Below are 26,331 nucleotides of genomic sequence, written 5' to 3' on the forward strand. Positions count from 1 at the left end.
GGCGATCTTTATCCTCCTCGGGTGGGTCTGTTATCAGGGCTGGGCACTCTGGGAGGTGAGCAGCATCCATCTGGGGCTGATTACATAGTGGACAGTTGTCATTTTCACGGACGCCGATGCGATGTAGATGGGAGGCCAGGTAGTCATGCCCCGTAATTGTTCTGAACGCGGCTACACTGATGGGTCTCGGCAAGTTGTGAGGGATTGGTGACTCTATTAGGTGGGCCCAAGATTTTCCAGCACCGGCTTGTATTTGCTGGTCTTTTATCTTCGCTTTGATTCCTCTTTTAATGGTGGACTTTGCTGATGTGTACGATTGGAAGCTAGGGGGCTGTGGAAGAGTAGTGCCTTTTTTGCAAGTTCATCCGCCGCTTCATTCCCTTCAACACCGACATGACTAGGGATCCATTGTAAAGTAATCAGCCACCCTTTTTCCAGCAAGTTCGATAGTTGGACGCGGCAAGATATTGTTTGGGCACAGTCGGTATATCGATTTGTCAACAGGGCGAGGATTGCGGCTTGGCAGTCGATGAAGAAGGCAACTTTTTGGGGGTGTTGGAGATTCTCGAGACTTTTAGCGGCTTCGTGTATAGCAGCAATTTCGCCATCATAGTTGGTGAGAGGGGCACCCACAGCTATGGAGCCTTTGGAGAACGTTGAGACATATCCTGCTCCTGTTCTTCCCGAGTCCGGCATCGAGGAGCCATCGCAGTAGATGTGGAGCCACTCATGCGCTGGGTAATTGGTGTGTATCGTCTCTAGGGCGGCTTTCCTTAGGACAATGTCTGACGATAAGTGTCTGACTAGTATGATATACTATACACTAAGCATCAAAATTAACGCACCAACTTAAAAATGGGACATTTTTTATGTCTTGTATTTCCTAAACTGTTGTCCGATTTTAGTAACTTTTTTAATATGTTATAGTTTTATTTTTCAAGAATATCAATGTAATAATATTGTTGCTAAACAGATAAGTTTCATTGTATACCGGGTGTAACAATGATTTCCTCAAAGTTTGGAACACCCTGTGGAATATTCTGGCGTTTATAAAATATTGAAATTAAAACTCAACTATAGTCTTAGGCTTTCTTAACATTATGCTTTTTGACTTTTTGATTCATTCGGTTATGTTGGATAATAAAAAAGTTAGGTACTTTAACAACTGGCAATGTTCTTCATCGATACAGGGTGTTTGTAAATAAGTGCGACAAACTTTAAGGAGTAATTCTGCATGAAAAATTAATGACCGTTTGCTTTATAAACATATGTCCGCAAATGCTTCATTTCCGAGATACGGGATGTTGAATTTTTTCTGACGAACTGACGATTTATTTATTGCTCTAAAACCGGTTGAGATATATGCAAATGGAATTTGGTAGGTTATTGCGCATTTTTTGGCATAAAATTAAGAATTTTAATTATTAAAAATTAAGAATTATATTCACCGTTGGCGTGCATACGGGTAATATGACTGGGTAATATGACCCGTACGCACGCGAATGGTGAATATAAAATTCTTAGTTGTATGTCAAAAAATGCGCAATAACTACCTCTTGAAACCTACTAAATTGTATTTGCATCTCTCAACCGGTTTTAGAGAAATAAATAAATCGCCAGTTTGTAAGAAAAAATTCAACATCCCGTATTTCGGAAACTAAGCAATTGCCGACATATGTTTATAAAGCAAATGGTAATTATATTTTCATGCAGAATTACCTATTAAAATTTGTCGCACTTTTTTATAAACACCCTGTATTGATGAATAACATGGCTAGTTGTTAAAGTACAGTGGAACCTCGTGAACTCGGATCAATCGGGACGGCGGCCGATCCGGGTTATCGAAAATTCGGGTTAGCCGGAGAAAATGGTAAAAATTAATAAAATTCGGTATACTTACAGATAAACTCTTGTTATAATTGAAAAAACATGAAATGTTTATGCACAGTACACATCTAAATTACGTATCAATTACGCCTTTATCAATTAGTTTCTTTTCCATTGTCACTACAACATTTTTACGTTTTGTTGCCAATACGTAGACCAAAAAACACGCAAACACAAAATATGAATAGATTTACGAACGATTACAGAACGGAAGCGAACAATACAACTGTACATACTACACAAAATATCGTCTCAATCGCAACGATGTTATGATATTTAATAACAGTGAATACTAAGACCATTGTTTGAAAAAGAGTTCTTTAATAGTCTTTTAGTCTTTTTTTAAACAATGCTAAGACAGTTTGAAATAAAAATAAAGGATACTACAGGTGCCTGTTGTTTCAGATAACACGACAATGAACGTCGTGTGCCATGAGTCATTTTTACTATCCTATATGTAGTTCAAATTACACAAATACCCATTATCTCTCAAATATTATAGTACATACATTTTTATTGATGAAATGTTTGTCTGATAAAAGTCGATCCGGGTTATCCGGACTTGTCGATCCGGGTTATCCGGACTTCCGGGTTATCGGGGGCCGACTTATCGGGGTTCCACTGTACCTAACTTTTCTATTATCCCATATAAGCGAACGAATTAAAAAGAAAAATGTTAAGAACGCCTAAGGCTACAGTTGAGTTTTAATTTCAATATTTTATATACGCCAGAATATTCTACAGGGTGTTCCAAACTTTGAGAAAAAAACACACTATCATTGTTACACCCGGTATACAATGACACTTATCTGTTTAGCAATAATATTATTACATCGATATTCTTGAAAAATAAAGCTATAATATACTAAAGAAATCACCCAAAGCTTACATTTTTTTTAAACTTATAATGTTACAATGGCATATACACACATGCAACAGTTGAAAATAGTGTCACGCCCGCTTGATTAACAATAAAAAAAAACAAGGGGGTTTTCGATATTGTATTGCAAAAAGCTCTTCGGGATTTCATCAATAGATATTCATAGAATATCTACGTATCTTGGTATCATTGAAATTTTCGGGTTTTCATATATTTTTTCAGGGTTAAAAATTGCCGATTTTGCAATTTTTTAATTTTCAATCGCTTATATCTTGTAAAGTCACTTACGATCTTATCTATTTGGAATGATCCAAAAAACCTACACAAAAATTTGTCCGATGCAAAAAAATTAGTTTTAGGAAAAAACAAAAAAGAAAACGTTTAAAAAATTTTTTGACTGCTTTGTGATGCTAGCAACATGCAAATTTGTTAACAGGGGACCTTTTCAAGCAAGATGGTGAATGAAATTGAATCGGAGTGTTTTTCCGCACCTATATTTACGCTTATTACATAATAATACATGCAACGGTTGAAAATTGTGTCGCGCCCGCTTGATTAACAATTAAAAAACAAAGGGGTTTTCGATGTTGTATTGCAGAAAACTCTTCTGGATTTAATTAATAGATGTTTAAAGAATATCTAGCTTTCTTGGTAACATTGAAATTTTTAGTTTTTCACACAGTTATTGAGGGTTAAAAATGGCCAATTTCGCAATTTTTAAATTTTGAATCGCTTATTTCTCAAAAACTATCAACTTTAGAGAAAAGTCACTAGAGACCTTTTCTGTTTGGAATGATCCAAAAAATCTAAAAAAACTTTTTTCAATGCAAGAAAAATAATTTTAGAAAAGAAAACAAAAAAAAAAACTTTTAAAAAATGTTTGACCCACGTTTGCACCTGAAACCATGCAACTTTGTTAAAAGGGGTTCTTTTTGAGTAAGATTGTGCAAAACAATCTGAGGGAGAATATTTTTCCTAGCGGAATTCATATTAATACATAACGTTTATTTTAATTTAACTTTTTAAAATTGGTACAACAAACAAAGCATAACATAAATAAATAGAAATGCCACTAATGTTCTATTTGAATACGGTAGATAAATATATTGAAATGTTGTATTCGCTAATTAAATAATCTTGGTTTACAAATTTGGCTAAAACCCCAAAACAGCTCTATCAACAATTTCTATTTTTATAGAAAATATATAATTCAAAAAGTGATAGGTCTGGATCACGCGTATGAAAAAAAAGTTGATTAATAGCAAGCTGAAAATTTGTTAATAGCTTAAGGGTGTCTAGCCGGACAAACTTTGATATATGAGAACACTGGAACAGGGGAAGTTTTAATTGTGGAACAGGTTAAAAATTTGTAACGGTCAGACCACGAAAACGGCACATGTATTTTGTCCGACAGAACACACTTAAACTCTCCGAACAGAGATTAAACTCCCATGCAAAAATCAGACTGCTATTTATCACCAAATGGGCGTTTTAATGAGTGGAACATGTAGAATATGTCAAATGACAGGAATTATGAAGGTGATAAATAGCAGTCTGATTTTTGCATGAGAGTTTAATATCTGTTCTGAGAGTTTAAGTCTATTCTGTCGGACAAAATAAATGTCTTTCGTGGTCTGACCGTTCCAAATTTTTAACCTCTTCCACATATAAAACTGCCCCTGTTCCAGTGTTCCCATGAAGTTTATCCGACTAGACACTCTTAAGCCATTAACAAATTTTCAGCTTGCTATTAATCAACTTTTTTTTTCATACGCGAGATCCAGACCTATTAGCAAACAAAATTTGAAAAATTATTGATATTGCTAAAATTATTATATTATAAATTAGTATTGCAGTTAATTGTTAAAATTAAATAACATTTGTTTCATTCGGGGGGAAAAGTACAGGTGACAACAAAAGACTAAAAAAAGCCAAGTTGAAAAGACATGATAAGTAAAAGAACAAGCCAAATAATATGAACTGTAGATCGGTCAATTCTCACATTATTCTCTTATACTGAAAAATGTCAATGTCATGTTCCTAATTTGGATAAAGTTGTATTACTGATTAACATTGACACACACTCCACTCCATATTCATAATAAATCTCATATCGCACCTTGAAAACCATATGGCAATAACTGCAATTTTTTCATGAAATGACCTTTGAATGCAGTCTAATAGGAAAAAAATCTATTTTTTAATGCTATATAGCAGAATCTGCAAAAAATTTTTAAGTTCGGCACCAGAAAGATACATCCCTATGGCTTTTATCAAAAATCGATTCTTCTTTTTATACCATCAGGCATTATCTGCAGTTGATGCTCTACGGTTCTAAAATTGGAACAAAAACTTAGATATATATGGCACTATGTGCAAAATGTGACCCACGCTCGTAAAATAAAAGCGAGATGTGCTAAGGAAAAATCTTTTAAATGCAACAAAACATACGAGTGCTGCAGAGAGATTTCATTGCAACACTGGAAATAAGCGACAAGACTATAACAAATTAATATACAACGTCGTACTGCAGATGGGTTTATCCCAAAAGAAAAGCGAGGAACTCATAAGAATGGAAAAATAATCAACGAAGTCGTGAAACAAAACCAAATGATTTACATTGAGTCCATTCTTAGAGTGAAATCTCACTACCTAAGGAAACAAACTACCAGGTAATTCGTCAGCGATGACAAAACTCGGGCTGATATTCATCGCGATTATATAAAATTTTGCAAAGAAAAAGTTTCGGTGTTCGGAAATTACGCTACGATGATAACCATATATCACACAGAATTTAATATACACTCCTTTAAGCCTAAAAATACCTTTGCTTGATGTGAGAAAGTTACAGAAATTAATTAGATAAATCGACATTAGAAACAGTCTATAATACTCACCGTCAGGAAGTGGAACTCAATAGGAAAGAGAAATAAATGACTTAAAATCTGCAAAATCCAACAATTGCATCACTTCTTGTTTTGATTTACAATCATTACTACCGACGCCTTCAGGCGAAGTCTCTTTATTTTATTACAAAAGCAGATTATCAACTTTATTTAATTTCACAATTTTTTACCGGACCACAAATGCAGGACATTTCTGTCTTTGGTTCAAGCGAATTGCTAATCGTGATTCAAATGAAATAGCGTCGTTCCTGTTACAATTTCTGAGGAACCATGCCAGGGAAAAAGAAATAATATTATACTCAGATAACTACTGTGGGCGAAATAAGATCAAGTATATTGTCTATCTTTATCAATATGCAGTACAGAAATTGAAAACATACCTAAAATTACCCACAAATTTTTGATAACGGGTCACTCCGAAAATACGGTAGATAACGTGCATTCTTTGATTGAGAAACAAAAAAAGGCTTTAAAAGATGACCAATTTACGTGGCTGCGCAATGGTTCACAGTAGTTCAAACAGCGAAAAAACAGGTGAACCTTATATAAAATTAATGAAAGGTGTACATCGGATATATTGGACTTTAAAAAACGATGTAAGGAAATGGGGAATAATTATAACATTGACGAAGAAGGAAATCAGGTCGTCTGTCGTCTGGAATTACATAAGATGAACTAGGTGGAGAAGACATTTAAAAATAAGTTTCAGGTTAAGGCAAGCTTTAACGATACAGAGTTCAGAACCATTAATATAAGGCAAAAACAACGAGGGATGGTGGCTAAGATGGAACTAAGTAAAGCATATTCGCATCCACCAGGAATATGCAATCTCAAAAAACAAGATGTAGACTCTCACTATGTAAGGCTAATGTTATTCAAGAGCTCTATCATAGGTTTTATGCAGATTTACACGTGACCAATGCAACAATAGAAGACGAACAGACAGATTATAATATGCAACACTTTGATTAAGTGTTAACACTAAAAATTTGTAATAAATAAGTACAATCTTAAATAAAAAACTGTTATTTGATATGCATTTTTACTGCGTCATTTGCGAAAATCGATATATTTTTTAAAACCATATGGCCGTATGTGCTAAAATACCTATTAATTTTAGCAAATTTTATGTACTTCTTAATTTATATAAAAATATGCAAAATTAAAGACAATTATACCAAATATCAGGTTTGTAGTTTAATTTTTGGAACTACAGGAAATAAAATTAACTTTACAAAAAATTAAAATGCTCATAACTCGATATTATGATTTTTGCAGTTACTGCCCTATGGTTTTCAAGGTGCGATATCTAAACTCAAACACTCCAGCTTTTTTGGCTACAAAATCTTTAATCAAATCGTTAAAGTCTAAGGCTTAAAAAAGCTCAGCATTTGAAACAAAACTAGCCAAACTAGACAATTTAGAATTTTCGTCAGAAGTCAAGTTCCTCAAGTAGTTTTTGATTCTTTTCAACACGCTGAATTATCTTTCTCCAGATGCATTAGGTGTGGCATCTCCGACTTTTATAGCGTCATCCTGTATATAATTTTATTTGCTACACATTTATAATCAAATTAATCAAAACGAGAATATGAACCTTTGCGGTGCAAAGAATAAACCGAGCGCAACGAGATATATACAAGAAGTAATTAATAAATTGATCATGATATGGTATACCTACAAGCTACAAGGAAGATATATCTTTGATTGACCGGTTTACTACTTACGTTGAGTAATTGCACACCAAACAGGTCAGAAGAATTAATATAGTTGTATAAACTATTAGATAACAAAAGTTATGTATGATCGCTATTTGGAACAGGTCAATTGATATTAGTATTTATATGCAAACGCTGGCTTTATTGAATTTTAATAAATTTTTACTTCATAAACTACATATTAGGTAAGAGGTGGAGTAATTTGAATATTGTGTGGTATTGGGACAAACTAAAAGTAGACCAATATTTACCGATTGATACAAAAGTTGTATGATTTTGGAGGAAATAAAATATTCGTGCTTAGATCACATTTACACGATCGAAAAACTAATAGAAAAAAGAATGGCCAAAAATAGATCCGTGCATCTGACTTTTGTAGATCTTAAGAAGGCATATGACTCGATACCTAGAACGAAGCTATGGAAACCAATGGAAGATATCGAAGTTCCAGGAAAATTAATAAAAGCAGTAAGAGCACTCTACAAGAACAACAAAGTAGCTATCAAAAGCAGAAATAGAATATTCAGTTCATTTAGGACGATAAAGGGCTGCTCCACATCCCCTACCCTGTTCAAAATATTCCTGGAGAAAACCTCTGAAGCCGTGGAAAAGATAGTGCGAAAAAATGTGTGTACCATTTAGGAAAGAATATCTATATACACTAAGTTTTTCTGACGACCAAATCGTGATCGTACAATATGAAGATAACCTCAGTTTTATGATGAGAAAACTGGAACAGGAATATACAAAGAATGGGATGGAAATAAACCTAAAGAAAACTGATGAAGTTAAATAAATCAAAGGAACAGACAAATACAAGTAGGTATTTAAGTTTTATAATATCATACAAAGGAACAACGGAAGAAGATATAAAAAATAGGCTAGGACAAACAAGAGACTGCATACGGAAATTAACTCATGTACTATGCGAATAAGAACATCAGCATAAAAACAAAAAGAAGAGTATATAATTAGGTGTTATACAAGAATTATCCTCACTTATGGGTGTGAAAATTGGACAATAAACAAGAAAACCAAAACAAAATAAGAGCAACAGGGACGGAATTCTTAAGGAGAAGTTGCAGAGTAACAAGGAGAGATAGAATAAATAACATAGAGATTAAGAAAAGAATGGGAATGAACTGATATATAATAGGCTACATGGAACAAAAGAGATTAACCTGCTACGGGAGTGTCAGAAGAGAAGACCAAAATCGTTGAATAAATAAAATAACAGATGAAGCCCGATAGGAAAAAGGAAGAGAGGTAGACCCGGAAGATCTTTCAGAGATGAAGTGGACGAAGCAATTATTGGAAAAAAGAAATCTGCAGGAAGGAGAAATCTCTAAAATATAGATATTAGAAAACTGAAAGAAGTTGATATAAAAAACAAACTTCAACAGAAAATATACGAAAACTTTGATAAATTAGATACTTATACCTACGAGATAAACCATCAATGGGAAACACTAAAAAACTGCCTACTTGTTCCATGCAAAGAGATATTAAAAGAACCGATAAGACAGAGAGACAACTGGATGACCGACGAGATACTCGGTATGATGGACTAACGAAGACAAGCCAAGAACAAAGACAATCACAATTACAAAATAATTAACAACGAAATTAGAAAAAAGATAAGAGAGACAAAACAAACTTACTCTGAGGAAAAATGTAAAGAGATAGAAGATCTTCAGAACAAATACGATCTATTCAACCTGCATAAAAAGGTTAAAGAAATGGCAGGGCTGCAAAAAAGAAACCACAACACAACTCTTTTAGACAAAAATCGAAACACTATTATAACGAATAAAGAAAAGCTAAAACGATGGAAAGAATATATGGAAGAACTTTTCTACGACGAAAGAGGAAAACTACAAGACATATCTTTCGAAAACAGAGAAACAAGTGTAGAAATTACAAAGGAAGAAATATTGTATGCACTAAAAAACACCAGTAACGGAAAAAGCCCGGAGCCAGATCAACTGCCTATTGATATCCTTAAAATAATAGAAAATGAGTACATAGATGTCCTCTTAACGCTCTTAAATCAAAATCTGTCGGGTGACATACCCAATGAATGGTTGACCTCAACATTTTTTTGTCTCTCAAAAAAGAAAAATGCTAGAGAATGCACCGACCACCGCACCATAAGCCTGATGTCTCACACACTTAAAATGTTTTTAAAGATCACTCATAAACGCATTTACCAAACACTTGATATGGATTATGGATATTGAAGAAACCCAGTTTGGATTCCGTAGAGGCGTAGGTACACGTGAAGCTCTCTTTGCATTCAACGTACTAATCCAGAGATGCTTGAACGTGAACCAAGATATGTACGTCTGTTTCATAGACTACAACAAGGCTTTCGATAAAGTCCGCCACAAACAGCTAATGGACGTCCTCAAAGCAAAAAAATTACAATACAATGACCTTCGAATTGTAACAAATCTATATTATAAACAGCAGGCTCACATACGGATTAACGAACACACATCAGAAGAGTTCCAAGTTAAAAGAGGAGTATGATAGGGGTGTGTATTATCACCACTACTATTCAATGCATACTCTGAAGAAATTATGAAAGGAGCTCTTGAGGGAGAAACAGCAGGAATAGAGGTAAATGGAACGCCAATTAACAACATTAGATATGCGGACGATATTATCATAATAGCAGACAATCTTAAAGACCTCCAAAAGCTACTGAACAAGATAGTTGAGTATGGAGAAGAATATGGATTATCAATAAACATCAAGAAAACTAAATTTATGAGGATATCAAAAACCCAAAAAAATAATAATGAAAGCATGAAAATTAAAGGTAAAACTTTAGAACAAGTAGAAAACTACAACTATCTTGGCACAATAATTAATCACACAAACGATTATTCCAAAGAAATCAAAGTTCGAATAGAGAAAGCAAGAACAAACTTCAATAAAATGAGAAAGGTACTTTGTGCAAGAGAACTGAAATTAGAATTGAGAGTTAGGCTGGCAAGGTGCTATATTCTCTCGACTCTGCTTTACGGGATAGAAGCATGGACACTTAACGCATCGACTACTAAAAAGTTGGAAGCATTTGAACTGTGGGTGTATAGAAGAATCCTGAAGATATCATGGACCGAGCATATAACAAACAACGAAGTCATGAGAAGAGTCAACAAAAGACTGGAAATATTGGAAACCATCAAGACACGAAAGCTGCAATACCTGGGGCATGTCATGCGTAATGAGAAATACAACATACTTCAGTTGATTATACAGGGTAAAATCCAGGGCAAGAGAAGTGTAGGAAGGAAACGAATCTCGTGGTTGCGTAACTTGAGGGAATGGTACGGATGCACATCAACCGAACTATTCAGAGCAGCAGCATCTAAGATCAGAATAGCCATGATGATTACCAACCTCCGTCGCGAAGATGGCACGTGAAGAAGAAGAGGAAGGGGACTGGCAAAACAGAAAAACTGGAGACAACGGTTGAGTGAATTGAATAAGGAATTATTTAATAAAAATGTAGGGTGTCGCTGAATTCGTCGACATGGCAATGTAATTTACTTCCTTCTTTGGTTTGCAACATGAACGAAGTCAGACTTCATTCATAGGCCTGTATGATTTTGCTAAGGTGTAATTTGTTTTCTTGGTTTAAGATTAAACACCATCCCCGCTCTTCTCCAAGCTTTGGGAATGTGTCCTAGAACATGGCTAGCTCTGTATCTGTACCAACTCCATTCCTAATGGTACTTTTTCCTACATACCACAATTTGTAATGTAAACCTAGTTCTTTGGCCCTATGTCCTTTCCACCTACATAGTCTATTGAGTCAAGCAATTACTACTCTTCTTTTTAAGCTTTACGCACATCTACTAAATCCACACTCTTACCTGTAATATAAGATTCCAACACACTATCCTGATTTTTCTGCCCTGTAATGGTGTTTCTCCTAAATAATGAAATTAATCAAAAAAGATTATACAAAGAAAAATTTCAGAAAATATTTACAAAATTATTTTGTCCCTTCTTATCTGAAATTTCTCTATAACTAGAAAAGTACATCTTTTTGAAGCTAAGAAATAATAGCATGCATTTATTTGTATTTGTTGACCATCTTTTGAATCTTATATTTGAAATAAAAACAGTATGTATTGGAAATTTTTGTTTTATATGCAATATAATTTTATTCTCTCACTGTGTATAGCTTGCTTATTACAACATTGCATGATCATTTTATTTATAATTTACTAAGTATTATAATTATGCGTAACTTCACTTATTAGATTATAAATACTAGAAAGTGGTATTTACATCAGTTATTAGAAATTAATTTATTTTTCACTAAACCACAATTTAAACCACTGTTTATAAATGTAAATAAATGTAAATTACAAAATAGTCTCAAATATGAATGTGAAAAATATCTACGTCTAGACATTCATTAGTTATATAGTATTTATTACATACCTGCGTTATTTTCCTTAAGTAGACCAGAGATAATCTATCGAAATTAAAAAAAAAATATTATAACTCACACACATATCCATACAAATTTCAGCAAATCCTGAACTATCAACATCATCACAGATTTGTTGTGACTTCAATTTGAATTACTTAATTCTTTGCATGTTTAATATATCTTTGTTTCTCAACTCAAACTACTTATGTACCTCGCAAAATAGTGTAAACTGTGTTCCTTAACTGTTTTTGTTTATAATATATGCATGCTTGTTCTACAGCCTTTACTTCAATGTAGATTTGTAGACTTTCGCTCTTATAACTACTAGATAGATTTTTATGTACTTGATAATTCATAATCATAACAATCATAAAATTTATATATATTTACCTATATTTACTCTTTATTTTTGTTCTAGGTTCAAAATGACTTCTATAATGCACCTAGTTGTAGAAAATTATAGTGAATTTGCCCAATCCAGAGGTAAGTTAAGTTATTTATAATTAATTTTCATTCGGTCAACTGCATCAGTTGGTTTATTGCACATATTACATTCACTGTTGATACCCATTTCAAGATCCTGGAAACCTAGTCCATGTGGTGAGACCGCTCCTGTTTGAAAAAATTTCTGATTCGGTTTCTTTGTGGATTCCTATTCAAAAATGTCCCCTTTAAACAAATCTGAAGGGTGCCGGGCGGAATTTTTGGGCAGAAATTGTTTAAACAATTTTTTTATACAAATACAAAATATCACCTTTTTGCTCCAGTACATATTTTTTAGGGTTTTTGGGCCATTCTAAACAAGAAAGGTATCTTGGGATTTTTCTTAAAAATTTATAGTTTTTGAGTTATAGGCGATTTAATATCTGAAAAATGCGAAAATACGCATTTTTAAGGCTTAAAAACTCATATTTAATTTTGAGGTTGCCAGGTACTTAAATTGTAGTTTAAAGATTCATTTTCAAGATTCTGAAGAGTGATCAGGTCCAACTTTAATTTATACCGTTGTTATTTAATTGTTAATTATGCGTGTCTATCCGATTTTTTTTTGCCGGGGTAGCGCAATCTATTTCAACAATATTCTGTCAAAAAATATTTTTTTAGATTCTTTAAGACACTCTAAATTTAAAAATTTTTGTTGTCATTTGTCTCAAAAGTTAATAATTTTAACGTCATAAGCTATTTAAAATCAGAAAATGCGTATTTTTCCAATTTTTGGATTTTAAATCGCTTATAACTTTAAAATTATTAACTTTTGAGAAAAATGCCACGAAACCTTTTTTATTTAAAATGTCCCAAAGAATCTAAAAAAATATTTTTTGAAGAAAAATGGGAGATTGTTGAAATAGATTGCGCTGCACCGGCGAAAAAATCGGATAGACAGGCATAATTAACAATTAAATAACAACGGTCTAAATTGAAGAAAAACACGATCACTCTTCGGAATCTTGAAAAAAAATGTTTAAACTACAATTTAAATACTTGGAAACCTCAAAAATACTAATTTAAATGGGAGTTTTTAAACGTCGAAAGTGAGTATTTTCGGATTTTTCAGATATTAAATCGCCCATCACAAAATACATTTTTTGTTTAGAATGGCCAAAAAAACCTAAAAAAATATGTTTCTGAGCAAAAAAGGTGATCTTTTGAATTTGTTTAAAAAACTGTTTAAACAATTTTTGCCCAAAAATTTCGCCCGGCACCCTTCAGATTTGTTTAAAGGGGACATTTTTGTATAGGAATCCACAGAGAAACCGAATCAGAAATTTTTCCAGAGGGGAGCGGTCTCACCATATGGACTAATACCAGCTTATATAAGTCCAGGTATTTGGTACTGTCCAGGAAGTCTGCAGGTTTAGTTTCCCCTAGTATACAGGCTTCCCTTGACTGCATGGTGCATGCCAAGTAAATGTTGCCTTCGTATCCAGGCTTTTTTCCGGTCACTGGCGATTTTTTGGCACTCTTAGTGCTTACGGCTCTGGATCTAAGTATTTTGTACTGATTCTCTTCTGGAAAGTGCCACCAGCTCTTTCATTGCCGTCTATTCCCCGGTGGCCTGTAATCTATACTAGTGTGACACTATTATACTCCTCCGGTCTGTGGATTTTCTCTGAGTATTCCCACACTAGACTAAAATCCATTTTAAATTACATCGGGCACTGAGAAAGAACCCAAAAAATTTTTATTAATAGAACACTACAATTCTATAAAAACGAAAAAATTAGTAAAAATCTATGGAAAACATTTATTATTCCAGAAACAGATGATTAATAGTTATTTATGATATAAGTGTTAAAAGTACAACTTTAAGGCACGCATGTGAAGGTTTGCAGAATGAGCGAAGCGAGTTATTCAATTCACATGAGTGCCTTAAAAATGCACTTTTAACACGTATATCATACAATATTTTTTCTACAAACCTACAAACGTTATTTTATAAAATACAATATTTTTGTTAATTGCTGAAACCATGAAACCTATGACCCGTAAAAGGTAGAACTGGTTGTCTACACTCGAGGGGACTGTCTAAAAATTTTTAGCGTTTTTTCTACAAACGTCTTAAAAATGCAATAATACAGTTTAAATTAAATTTTAAAAAACCTTTTTCAAATTGCGCAAGTTGTACTATTAATATTAATGTTAATAATTTTTTTTATGTAATTATGTTTATTTACAATCTACATCATTAAAAGAGTATTAAGTAAATTTGTTCCATGTTTTTGGGCATGAAGAAGAGACTTCCAATGATGTTTCATCTTATTATATTTATGTTTTAGTTTTAAAATAGGTCCTGAGGCCAAGTTCTATCTAGTCTCCTTGTGGCAGGGCCACTATGGAATAATTCCTTTACAAACTCATTGTCATGGTGAATGGTACGCTCGTTTTGTGATTCCGAGGCTCGATGGATTTCTTCTCTGATAAAAGGTATATTTAAGTCTTCGTGAAGTGTTTGATTAGTTACATACCATGGTACATCCACTATTTATCTTAGAACTTTAGACTGAAATCTTTGGATGATAATATATTCAGTGATGTTGACTTTGCACAGCCCCAGAGGTGTAGTCCGTAGTACCAAATAGGTTTGAGTATTACTTTGTACAGAAGAATTGTGTTTTGGATGTTGAGTTTAGATCTGCGTCCAAGAAGCCAATACATTTGCCGAAATCTCAGGTCTAGTTGTCTTCTTTTAGTCTGTATATGTTTTTTCCAAGTAAGACGTTGGTCAAGATGGAGGCCAAGGTATTTAGCGTCTGTTACTGTTGGTATTCGTACATTTTCCATTCTTACAGGTGGGCATGTGTTGTGGCGGTTTGTAAACGTTATTTGAGATGATTTTGTTTTATTCACTTTTGTTCGCCATTTTGTGTACCATTCACTGAGTATGTCCAGATGGTGTTGCAGGTCTTGTGAGGCTTGTATGTGATCTTCATTTACTGCTAGTATTGCTACGTCATCAGCAAAGGAAGCGATCGTAGTATTATGAGACTCTGGTATATCGGCTGTGTAGAGTGAGAAAAGCAGCGGCCCGAGAACACTACCTTGCGGAACTCCGGGGTTAATAGGACAGAGGCTGGATTTTTGGTCTTTGAATTTTACTGAGAAATATCTATTTGATAAGTAAGATTTGATTAGGAGGAAATAGTTACTAGATAGTGCTAATTTTACTTTGTAAAGCAGACCACTGTGCCAAACTTTGTCAAACGCTTGTGAGATATCTAGGAATACAGCGTTGCAGTATTTCTTTTCTTCGAGAGTATTTTATATGTCATTTACTATTTGATGGACTTGTTGTGTAGTAGAGTGATTTTCCCGAAAACCAAACTGATGTTCTGGTAATAATGTTAGGAATTCATGATCTGCGTATATTCTTTGTAGCAGCAATCCTTCAAAAACTTCGCTAACGATTGGGAGTAGGCTGATGGGTCGATAAGATCTTACTTCATTGAGCGCTTTGCCTGGCTTAAGGATCATTATGATTTCTGCAAATTTCCATATTTTTGGAAAGTATGATAAACTTAGCATGCGATTAAATATTATTGTTAGTATAATAATGGCCTGTATTGAGTAACGATTCTTATGGTGCGAAATAAAAGTGTTAAACATTTTCACCAGAGTTTATTCCGATTTTTGAGGTAATAGTGCGAAATAAAATATTAACTATATGCGAACATTTGTATAAGGTCATAAACTATCTAAAGTGCAAAAAATAGTGGCAAAAATCGGCCTATAAGTAACTTATAGAACATTTTATGTTAATCAAAACAAATGACATTTTATAAATTCCAGTTCTTTTGACAACAGATAAGAGAACAAGTCTTGATCAAATTAAAAGCGACGTTGCCGGTTTTCCAAAAAGTTTTAAAAATCCAAGAAAGGAAATCAATCAATTAATAATAAAATAAGTAAACAAGATTTCGAAGTAAAAAGAATTTTAATATATTTAAAGTCATACTCAATTATTGCTTGAGAAGTTCTAGAGCCTTCGCCGGGTCGACTGGGGAACTAGAGCTTATCGCTTGCTTTAATATAGAGTACAAATACATAAAAAATGGTGGATAGTGATAATGATTACACCTCAGAAGACAGTAAAAAGAGAAGTCTAGAGATAGATGCAGACAATATTTTTAACAAGAGCAAGAAACTATCCAGAACACCAACCAAACAACAGAAAGATGAAAACAAAATTGATCAGCTTTTAAAAATGATGCAAAATTTAACAGATCAAACACAAAGTTTAACATCGGAGGTAAAAGGAATAAAAGAAGAACAACGAGAATATAGAAATGACCTCCGAGAATTAAGAAAAGAAATAAATGAATTCAAACAAAGTAACCAACAACTACAAAAAGAAAATGATGAAATGAAACAGGAACTAAAGATAGTGAAAATGAAGGTAGAAAAGTTCGAGAAAGAGAGAAAAGCTAACAATGTTATTGTCCAGGGTCTACCGATGGATACAAATAACCCAAATGTAGTCAATGAGGTTATGGCAGATTTCGTGGAAAGAGAATTAGGTATTAAAGTAGAAATAGAAGAAGCTTATAAAATAGGGGACAAAACATGTCTTGTAAAACTAAAAAACAAAAATGAAAAAATAAAAATTATGAAGAACAAAAACAAACTAAGGAATTCAAAGCCGGAAATATATATCAATAACGATCTAACGCAAGAAGAGATGAAAATACAACAAGAAATACGGAGAATTGCAAAATTTCAAAAAGAAAACGGTAAGAACACTAGAGTAGGTTATCAAAAATTAATTATTGACGGGACTGAATGGAAATGGAACAAAGAGAAGAATGAACTGGAAAGGGCAAAGCAGGACACGCCAAAAAACTGATAAAAAAACAAATATTGGATACAACACAAAAAACGGACACGAAAATGGCAAAGGAAAACGACCTGAACAGATTAGATAAAGTAAAACATACGAACACAAAAAAATATAATAAAAAACCGAAAAAATGTGATCAACTAAAAATAAGTACGTGGAACATCAGAACAATGCTTGAACCAGGAAAAATGCAGGATATCGTCTCAGAACTAGAAAGATACCAAATTGATATTGCAGTGATTCAAGAAATCAGATGGGCAGGTCAAGGAGAAATAAATAGAAAAAACTACACACTACAGTACTCGGGACATGAAAAACAAGGTCAATATGGAGTTGCTTTCATAATTATGGGAAAAATAAAAAATAACATTATGCAATTTAAACCAATAAATGAACGTATGGCTTACCTGAGAATTAACGCCAAACCATTTAATATATCAATCATAAACGTATATGCCCCAACTGAAAGTGCTACTGCGGAGGAAAAAGACAAATTGTATGAGGAACTCGAACGAGAAATGGAGAAGTTACCTAGAGAAGACACAATACTGGTAATGGGAGATTTTAATGCCCAAATAGGTAAGGAAGACTACATTAACCAAGTAGCAGGTAAGCACACAATACACGAAAAAACTAACGACAATGGCCAACGATTATGTAATCTAGCATCTAGTACCAATATGATTATCGTTAGTACAAAATTCGAACATCCCAAATACCATAAAGTGACGTGGATTTCCCGAGACCAAAAAACATGGTCACAAATAGACCATATTCTGATTACAAGAAGGAAGCAAACATCGGTAACAGACGTGAGGTCCTACAGAGGTGCACATGCAGACACAGACCATTTTATGGTGACTGCAAAAGTAAGACAAAAAGTCAAAAGAACACTAAAAAACACGACAACAAAAAATAAATGGCACGTAGAAAAACTGAATACTCCAGACATAAGGATTAAATATGCTGATGACATGAACAAAAAACTGAAGGAACAATCTAAACCTACAAAGGATATAGAAACAGAATGGAGAAATATAAAAAAATGTATAAATGAAACAGCGGAAGTACACGTAGGGATAAAAAGAAACAAAAAAAGACAAGAATGGTATAATGAAGAATGCCATAAAATGTTAAAAAAGAAGGTAGAAATGAGACAAATGTGGATAAGAACAAATAGACAGGATTATAGGGAAGAATACAATATAATAAGGCATGCATGTAAGAAAAAAATAAGGAAAATTAGACGTGAGTGGTTGGATGATAAGATAAAAGAAATAGAAAAAGAGAGTAAGAACAGAAACACAAAAGAATTCTATAAGAAAATTAGTGAGCAGAACAAAACGTTTAAAGGAAAGATAAAAAGCATAAAAGATAAAAATGGAAAAGTATCAGAAAACGATGAAGAGTATAAAGAAATTTGGACTAACTATTTTAAAGAATTATTAACAGAACAACAAGATCAAGACCTAAATGAAAACAGAGGAGAAGAGACAATGATGTTAGGAAACCAGCTACAAATACCAACAAAAGAGGAAGTTGAGGAAATTATTAATAGCAGCCGTAATGGTAAAGCCTCAGGATCGGACTGTATCAATATGGAGCTTATAAAATATGGTGGTGAAGAATTAAAAGATAGATTATACAATTTAATAAAAGACATATGGGACGAAGAAAAAATGCCGGAAGAATGGTACAAAGGACAAATTATCACGATTCATAAAAAAGGAGATCAACAGATGTGTAAAAACTACAGAGGACTGACGCTATTAAACACAGCATATAAAATCATGTCCGCCTTAATACAACGAAGACTGACCGAAGCTACCACGAATATCATAGGACACTATCAATGCGGATTTGTTAAGGGAAAGTCTACAACAGATGCCATACATACAGTTAAACAAATTATGGAAAAAGCTCATGGATATAAAATAGAAATTGAACTGCTTTTTATAGATTTTCGACAAGCATTTGATACAATAAATAGATCAAAACTAATGGTAGCTCTGAATGAAATGGGAATACAACATAAATTAAGAAGATTAATACAAATGACAATGAGTAGAACTGTAGTTAGTATAAAAACTCAAGTAGGCGACACAGAAGAATTTGTCATCAATAAAGGGGTGAGACAAGGAGATTCATTATCAGCAACTCTGTTTAATCTTGCCCTAGAATACGTCGTCAGGAAGATCAACAAAGGCACCCTCCGAACGAGAGAAGGACAAATAATAGCATACGCTGATGATATTGTGCTAATAACAAAAAATAGAAAAACAATGGAACGAATGTTAAACGAAATGGTAACAGAAGGAAAAGTAATTGGATTAAAAATAAACCAAGAGAAAACCAAAATAATGAGATTTGACAAAAACTTTGAAAACAGAAAGGTTAGAGTAGGAGAATACACTTTTGAAGAAGTCGAAAAATTTAAATATTTAGGAATATTAATAACAAACAATGGAGAAAGAGAAACCGAAATCAAAGAAAAGATTATTACAGCAAATAAGAGCTTCCATGCAAATAAAAAATTACTTAAAAATAAGTTATTGAGTAAGAAATCAAAAATGAAAGTATACAAAACAATAATTCGACCGACGATGATGTATGCAGCCGAAACTCTTAGCATGACAAAAAAACAAGAGGAAAACCTTAGAATACAAGAAAGAAAAATACTAAGAGCAATATTAGGACCAATAAAAATAAATGACAATGAATTTAGACAAAGAACGAACCTTGAGTTACTGGAAGAAATTGAGGAGGATATAGTATGTAAAATAAAACAGCAAAGAGCAAAATGGCTAGGACACATATGGAGATCCGGATCAACTACGACGATATACTCAATATTGGAATGGACACCAGCTGGCAAAAGAAGACGTGGAAGACCAAGATCTACATGGTTACAAGAAGTAGTAAGTGATCTCAACAATGCGGGCATACGACATTGGAAAGGGAAAACCAGAGACAGGAAAGAGTGGAGAAAAATAACAGAGAAAATTAAATAACGAACATGAGGACTGATCTACCTCAAAACATAGATCTAGAGAGCGTAAGCGGCGTAACCCCTAAAGGGGTGTTTAGCCACTATATATATATATATATATAATAATGGCCTTACGAGGAAGTTGTTTTAGTACTTGTGCCGAGATTAAGTCATAACCTGGAGTTTTTCGTGAGTTGAGTTTGGTTATTTCTTTCTTAACTTCTATTGGAGTAAAACTTTTGATTGGAAGGGACATATGACATGCTGCGCTAATTAGTTCTTCCACTTATTCATCAGGGTCTGGTGGCTTGGTTTGAAATACACTCGTAAGATGTTCAGCAAAGACGTCCGCTTTTTCTTTGTTGGAACGAGCCCATTCACCATTTGGTTTATGGAGGGGAGGAATAGTTGTGTATGGTTTTTTGAGTTTCTTAGTCGCCTTCAATAGCGTCTGATCATTTGCTGTGAGGTTTGTAACGTAATGTTCGAAGGTTTCGTTGTTTGCAGCTTTGATGGCTACTCCAAGTTGTCTACGTAGTCTATTGTATATATGTTGATCTATGTTGTTTCTAGATCTTTGCCAGTTTCTTCTCGCACGACGTTTTTCAGCAATGAGTTGCCGAATGTGTAGGGGAACATTTGTTGTATGTGTCGGTCTGCGTTCAGTTCGTGGTGTAGATTGCCATGCCGCTTCTTGCACAAGGGTGGTGAAATATTGAGCTGCTGTATCTATCTCGTGTGGAGATTTGATTCGCAAATTAAGATTAATGTTTTTTTCTAGGTAGTATTGAAAATCTGCCCAGTTGGTGTTTTTTGACGCTAGTCGGTGAGGGGGTGTTTTGTTTATAACTGTGGTGCTCTTGTTCATAATAACTGGTGTTTGATCAGATGAGAAATGTTAATAAATGAAATACATATAAATATTTTGACGTTTGTTTTCAAAATTTGACATTTTACTTTTAACTGCAGTGCCTTAAAAATTTTAAAGCACCCAGTGCTATAAAGTAACATTTTTAGGGCTTCTATAGAGTGCTAAAAATTGCATTTTTAATACGTTTGTAGAAAAAAAAAATTAAAAATGTCAATTTTAATTTTTGAGGAGATATCAATTACTATTATTGCTTCATCAATTTTGGCGTAATGAAGATTTCTTGGAATACAAACCGAGATCAAGCGACACGTCGTTTGAAAGGTACTCTAATCGGCGTTGCAACGGTGTATCATTCGAATATTTATTTCTACTTATAGTAGTGGACTTACAATAAAGACTTATTTACTGAATTAAATTACAATAAGGACCGCCACTTACAAATAAACCGACGAATAAAACAAAGTTGTGCTTTTTGGTGATAACAAAAAGAACATACTTATTGGTCTTATTATTGTTTTATATATTGTTATATTTCTATTTGATATCAAAATTAAAATTTGATAATTATAGACAAAATTCAATTTAATATAAAATATTTTCAATTTTCTCAACCACGGGCATATAAATTTAGAACAACCTGTATACAACAAATTGTTATATTTAATTTTAAGAAGTGATTAAACGATACTCGGAACAATGCGCTTAAAATAAAACTAAAGTGAAATCGATAATAGGTCATTATCGTTGTTCGCGGAAGGTTCAATCATTAGCCGATGCTAAAGAAGACTTAGTGAAAGTAGATAATAGATCATTAAATTTTGTAATTAGTAGAAAGTAATTTTAGAATGGGAATTAACTATTTTTTTTGGAAATCCATTAAGCATATTTAGAAAGTTTAAAAATCGGTTTTGAGGAATACTGCGAATGAGAGTTGGTGGTGGAAGTTTTGATTTGTGAATCTGGAAGGGATATTTAGAAAGTAGGGGAATGAATGACAAATAGAGATCAGAATGTTTTGAGCTGTCGAGAAGTGAAGTCGAGTAGTAGACGGTAGTGTACGGAGAGTGAGAAAGCCTGTGTAGTTCCGTGAGTGTGGAGTATCTATCGTAGAACGAGAGGTAGGCCAGGTTGAGAGTAAAAGAACCTCCTTGAGCCAAGAGTTCCCGGTAGCTGATTGCAGTTTCGAAAAAGGTAGAACACAGCATCACGACAGAAGCAGGAAACGAGAGCTATACGAGCTAGTTTCAGAGGAGAACATTACTGGAAGCCAGGACGAGGTTTGGATTGCAGCCAAGGATAGCAGGAAACGGGTCTTGTGTGAAGACATTCTCAGTGCACCAGAAAAAGGTCAGTCTCATTTGTTTGGACATGAATGTATGGGTTTTTTCGTAGTAAATACCACATTTAAAATTGAAGAAACATAATCAATAATATCAGAAAAGCTTCATCAAACTTAAATAGAATTGTTGCTAATAAATCATAATAGTTAAATGTTAATAAAAACTTTCAATTGGAAATCAAAAGAAAATAAGATTCCCATGTGTAAATGTTATGTTTAAGAAAAATAAGATATAGCAAATATTAAGCAGTGATTGCCATTTAAATAAAATAAACAATATTTTGATTACAATTGTAACCCATATGTGTTATTATTTTACTCTTTTCTTTCCTATCCCGATTAGGAACCATTAAGAAATACTTAGAAGCCACGTATGTAAGTAATTAATTTTATAAAAAGCCCTGAGATTGAAAACATATTGATATGTGATCTGGTAAATTAATTAGATTATTATTAATGCATTGATTAAATTAAATGACATATAAAAATATTATCTCATATCAATAATCAAGATCACAACAACTGGCGCCCAACGTGGGGCATTGTAAAGTATTTCTAGTGGCAAATTTGAAGGATAGAAAGAGTAAAGCCGGTATTTGAAAATTTATATGCCTGTGGTAAAAAGTGAGATACTTACATTTGATAACATAAAATTTTAGATCTCTTTAGGTACAAATTTTACATAACTGATTTAATATTTTATTTTTACGATATTTACATTTGATATATTTATTGACAATTTATAATATTTGGGTGAGAAAAAGTCGTCTTGGTAACATACTAGTAAAATTTCATATTTGGCGGGGACAGTACTTCTTGAAAACAAATGTCTGTGACAAGAAGCCAAAGCAAAGACAACAAAAAACAAAAAGAACATTCAAATCAAGAGAATAATTCAGACCAAGAAGATATTTTAGACACGACAATCATGGCATCAGAACAGCAAGAATTATCAGGAATAGATAAATTATTACAAATGATGCAACTCCAGTCACAAAGAATAGAACAAAAAATGGATAAAAATCAGGAGGAAACAAAACAAGCAATGGAGAAAAATCAGGAAGAAACATCAAAGAAAATGGATAAAGTGGATCAAAAAATGGATGAAACACAACAAAAAATGGATGAAACACAACAAAAAATAGATGAAACACAACAAAAATTGGATCAAAAAATGGATGAAACACAACAGAAAATGGATGAAACAAAAAGAATAATGCAAGAAAATCTGAAGGAAACAAAACAAGCCATAGAAGAGAACAACAAGAAAATGGAGGAACGCATAGAAAAGTATGAAATGAAAATTAAGGATCACATGAAAGAACAAGAAATGAAAATTCAAAATAAAATAAAGGAGATAACGAATTGCCAGAAAAAAGAAATGGAAAGTTTGGAAAACAAGTTGCAAAACGCTATTCAAGCAGACATAGAAGAAGTGGAAAGAAAGATTGCGGAAATCAATACTCAACAAAATGTCGGAGAAAGAAGAGAAATGGTTATACAGAGCACAGATGACGTGAAGATAAGGTTTGGCGGGGACGTAAGAAGATTACACCCAGTGCCGTTCATAAATAGCCTGAAAAAGAAAATACAGCACATCGGAAATTTCGAAACAGCAAAAGAAACTATCAGAAACCATCTCAAATATGAAGCAAGCCTATGGTTCGATAGCAAAGAAGAAGAATTCGGCAATTGGCAACAATTTGAACAAAAATTTTTGAATTATTTCTGGGGAAAGGTCCAACAATTGGAAATTAACAAGGAATTGCAAAATGGGAAATACAATGATAGGATGGGTGTATCAGAAAGGACATATGCTTTGCAAATTTACAATAATGCAAAACATTTACAATATAATTACTCATCGGAACAATTAGTCGAACTGATTGCAAGACATTTCGAGGAAACGCTGGAAGACCATATCACATTACAAAATTACAAAGACATAGATAGTTTATGCCAATTCCTACAAATAAGAGAATCACGTCTAAGAGAAAGAAAATCAAGAAAGTCGCGAGAAGATTACAGGCCCCGAGAAACACAAGATTACAGAGATAGAAATCAAAATAGGAGGGACTATACAAGACGAGATTTTAATCCCAGAAGGGAAAACGAAAATAGAGACAACGGAAGAGGAAATTATGAACAAAGAAATAGGCAATGGAATGAGGACAGAAATCGAGAATACCAGAATAGAAACACCACACGCTCAAATCAAGAAAACAGAAATAATGGTAGACAAAATGAACAGGGATATCGAGAAAACCGAAACAGATCCGACAGACCAAGAGAAAATAGAAGAGAAGTAAATAATACCCAGACAGATGAATATGACGGAGAGAGACATTATGACGAAAATATAAACAACGATGAGCAACCGGCGTTTTTTCACGACGGCGCTCACTAAAAACCAAAAATCAAACAGGAATCTTTTGTCACCCCAAGGAGTTTATTAAATTGGCAGGAAACAACGAAAAGAAAAATGGAGTTAATTTAAAATTTGTGGATGGATTTATCAACGAGAAACCAATTAGAATTATGATAGACACTGGATCTGAAATAACATTGGTCAACAGAAAACTAATAGAAGAAGTTAACTTAACAAATTTAATTTACAAAATACCTAGGGTAAATTTAGTGGGCGCAAACAAACGGACATTGGCAACTATAAATGAAGGCATACGAGTAATGGTACGACTGGGTAAGAATATGTATGCACTACAATGTGTAATAATGCCAAATATGTCACATGACATGATAGTAGGAGTCGACGAATTGGCAGAAAAACATGTAGTGATAGATTTTAAAAATAATACGATGAAACTAACAGAAGAAAAAGAAAAGGAACAGGACAAGGAACAGGAGAAACAAAATACGGACGAATCAGGTAAAGAACAAACAGTGGAAATGAATTTGGCAACGAAGCAAGGACAAAGAAGAAAAGGGAGAAAAAGTCAGAAAAGGATAAAAGAAAATGAAACCTGTGGCTCCTCAAAAGAAGAGTTGAGCCCAGAAGAAGAAAATTTGAGAGTATCAGAAACAAAGGAAACCTGGGATTCCTCAAAAGAAGAGACGAGCTCAGGAGAAGAAGAAATAAAGCTAAAAAATGAAAGTGAAAAGAATATGATTGAAACAGTGGTATTTGAAGAGGAGGTATATGCAAACGAGGATGCGGAATGCACGGTAAACATGTGTGAAGAATCTGAAAAAAAAGACAGAAAATTGATATGTGGAGAAGGGAAAGAAAAAGAATTGCGGTTGATGTTAAGAAACTACGAAAATTTGATCAATGAGGAAAACAGAGTGGCTAAAAAGTACGAACATTCATTTGAGGTGAAAAACTTGGGAAATTTTCGATCAAAGACTTACCCGATTCCATACAAGTATCGACAAGAGGTGAAAGAAGAAATAAATAAAATGTTGGAAGATCAAATCATCGAAAGATGTGATTCACCGTATGTTAACCCGATTGTGATAGTAAAGAAAAGCAATGGAGAATTGAGATTATGTTTAGATGCCAGGAATATCAACCAGCACACTGTATCACAATATGAATCACCCCTAAACATCGAGGCCATTTTTGGAAGAATCACCGGGTCACACATATTTTCGAAAATTGACTTAAAACACAGTTTTTGGTTGATACCGTTAGCTGAAAAGTGTAGAAACTACACCGCTTTTTCTATTGATGGTATTGTCTACCGGTTTAAGGTAGTGCCATTTGGATTGCAGAGTGCTTGTGCTGCACTCGTCCGAGCTCTACATACCATTTTGAATCGCCATGAAGATTTCATAGTTCATTATATCGATGATTTATTAATTTTTTCACAAGATACTCAGAGTCATCTGGAACACATAGAAATAATTCTGAAAGAATTGGACACAGCGGGATTGAAATTAAACATTGAAAAATGTCAATTTTTTCAAAAAGAAGTCATTTATTTGGGTTTTCA

The 26,331-nt window shown here is 33.5% G+C and overlaps 1 protein-coding gene across 1 annotated transcript in view; it reads left to right on the forward strand.

Annotated features, from left to right (window-relative positions):
- Positions 1-26,331, forward strand: part of LOC126881678 (elongation of very long chain fatty acids protein AAEL008004) — a 149,561-nt gene that overhangs the window by 59,797 nt on the left and 63,433 nt on the right. Inside the window, exon 2 of the mRNA XM_050646081.1 lies at positions 12,263-12,327. Within this exon, the coding sequence (XP_050502038.1) occupies positions 12,270-12,327 (58 nt within the window). The 5' untranslated portion in view covers positions 12,263-12,269. The remainder of the gene's footprint in view (positions 1-12,262; positions 12,328-26,331) is intronic.

This window comes from Diabrotica virgifera, chromosome 3, assembly GCF_917563875.1.
Source record: "Diabrotica virgifera virgifera chromosome 3, PGI_DIABVI_V3a".
Lineage (NCBI taxonomy): Eukaryota > Metazoa > Arthropoda > Insecta > Coleoptera > Chrysomelidae > Diabrotica > Diabrotica virgifera.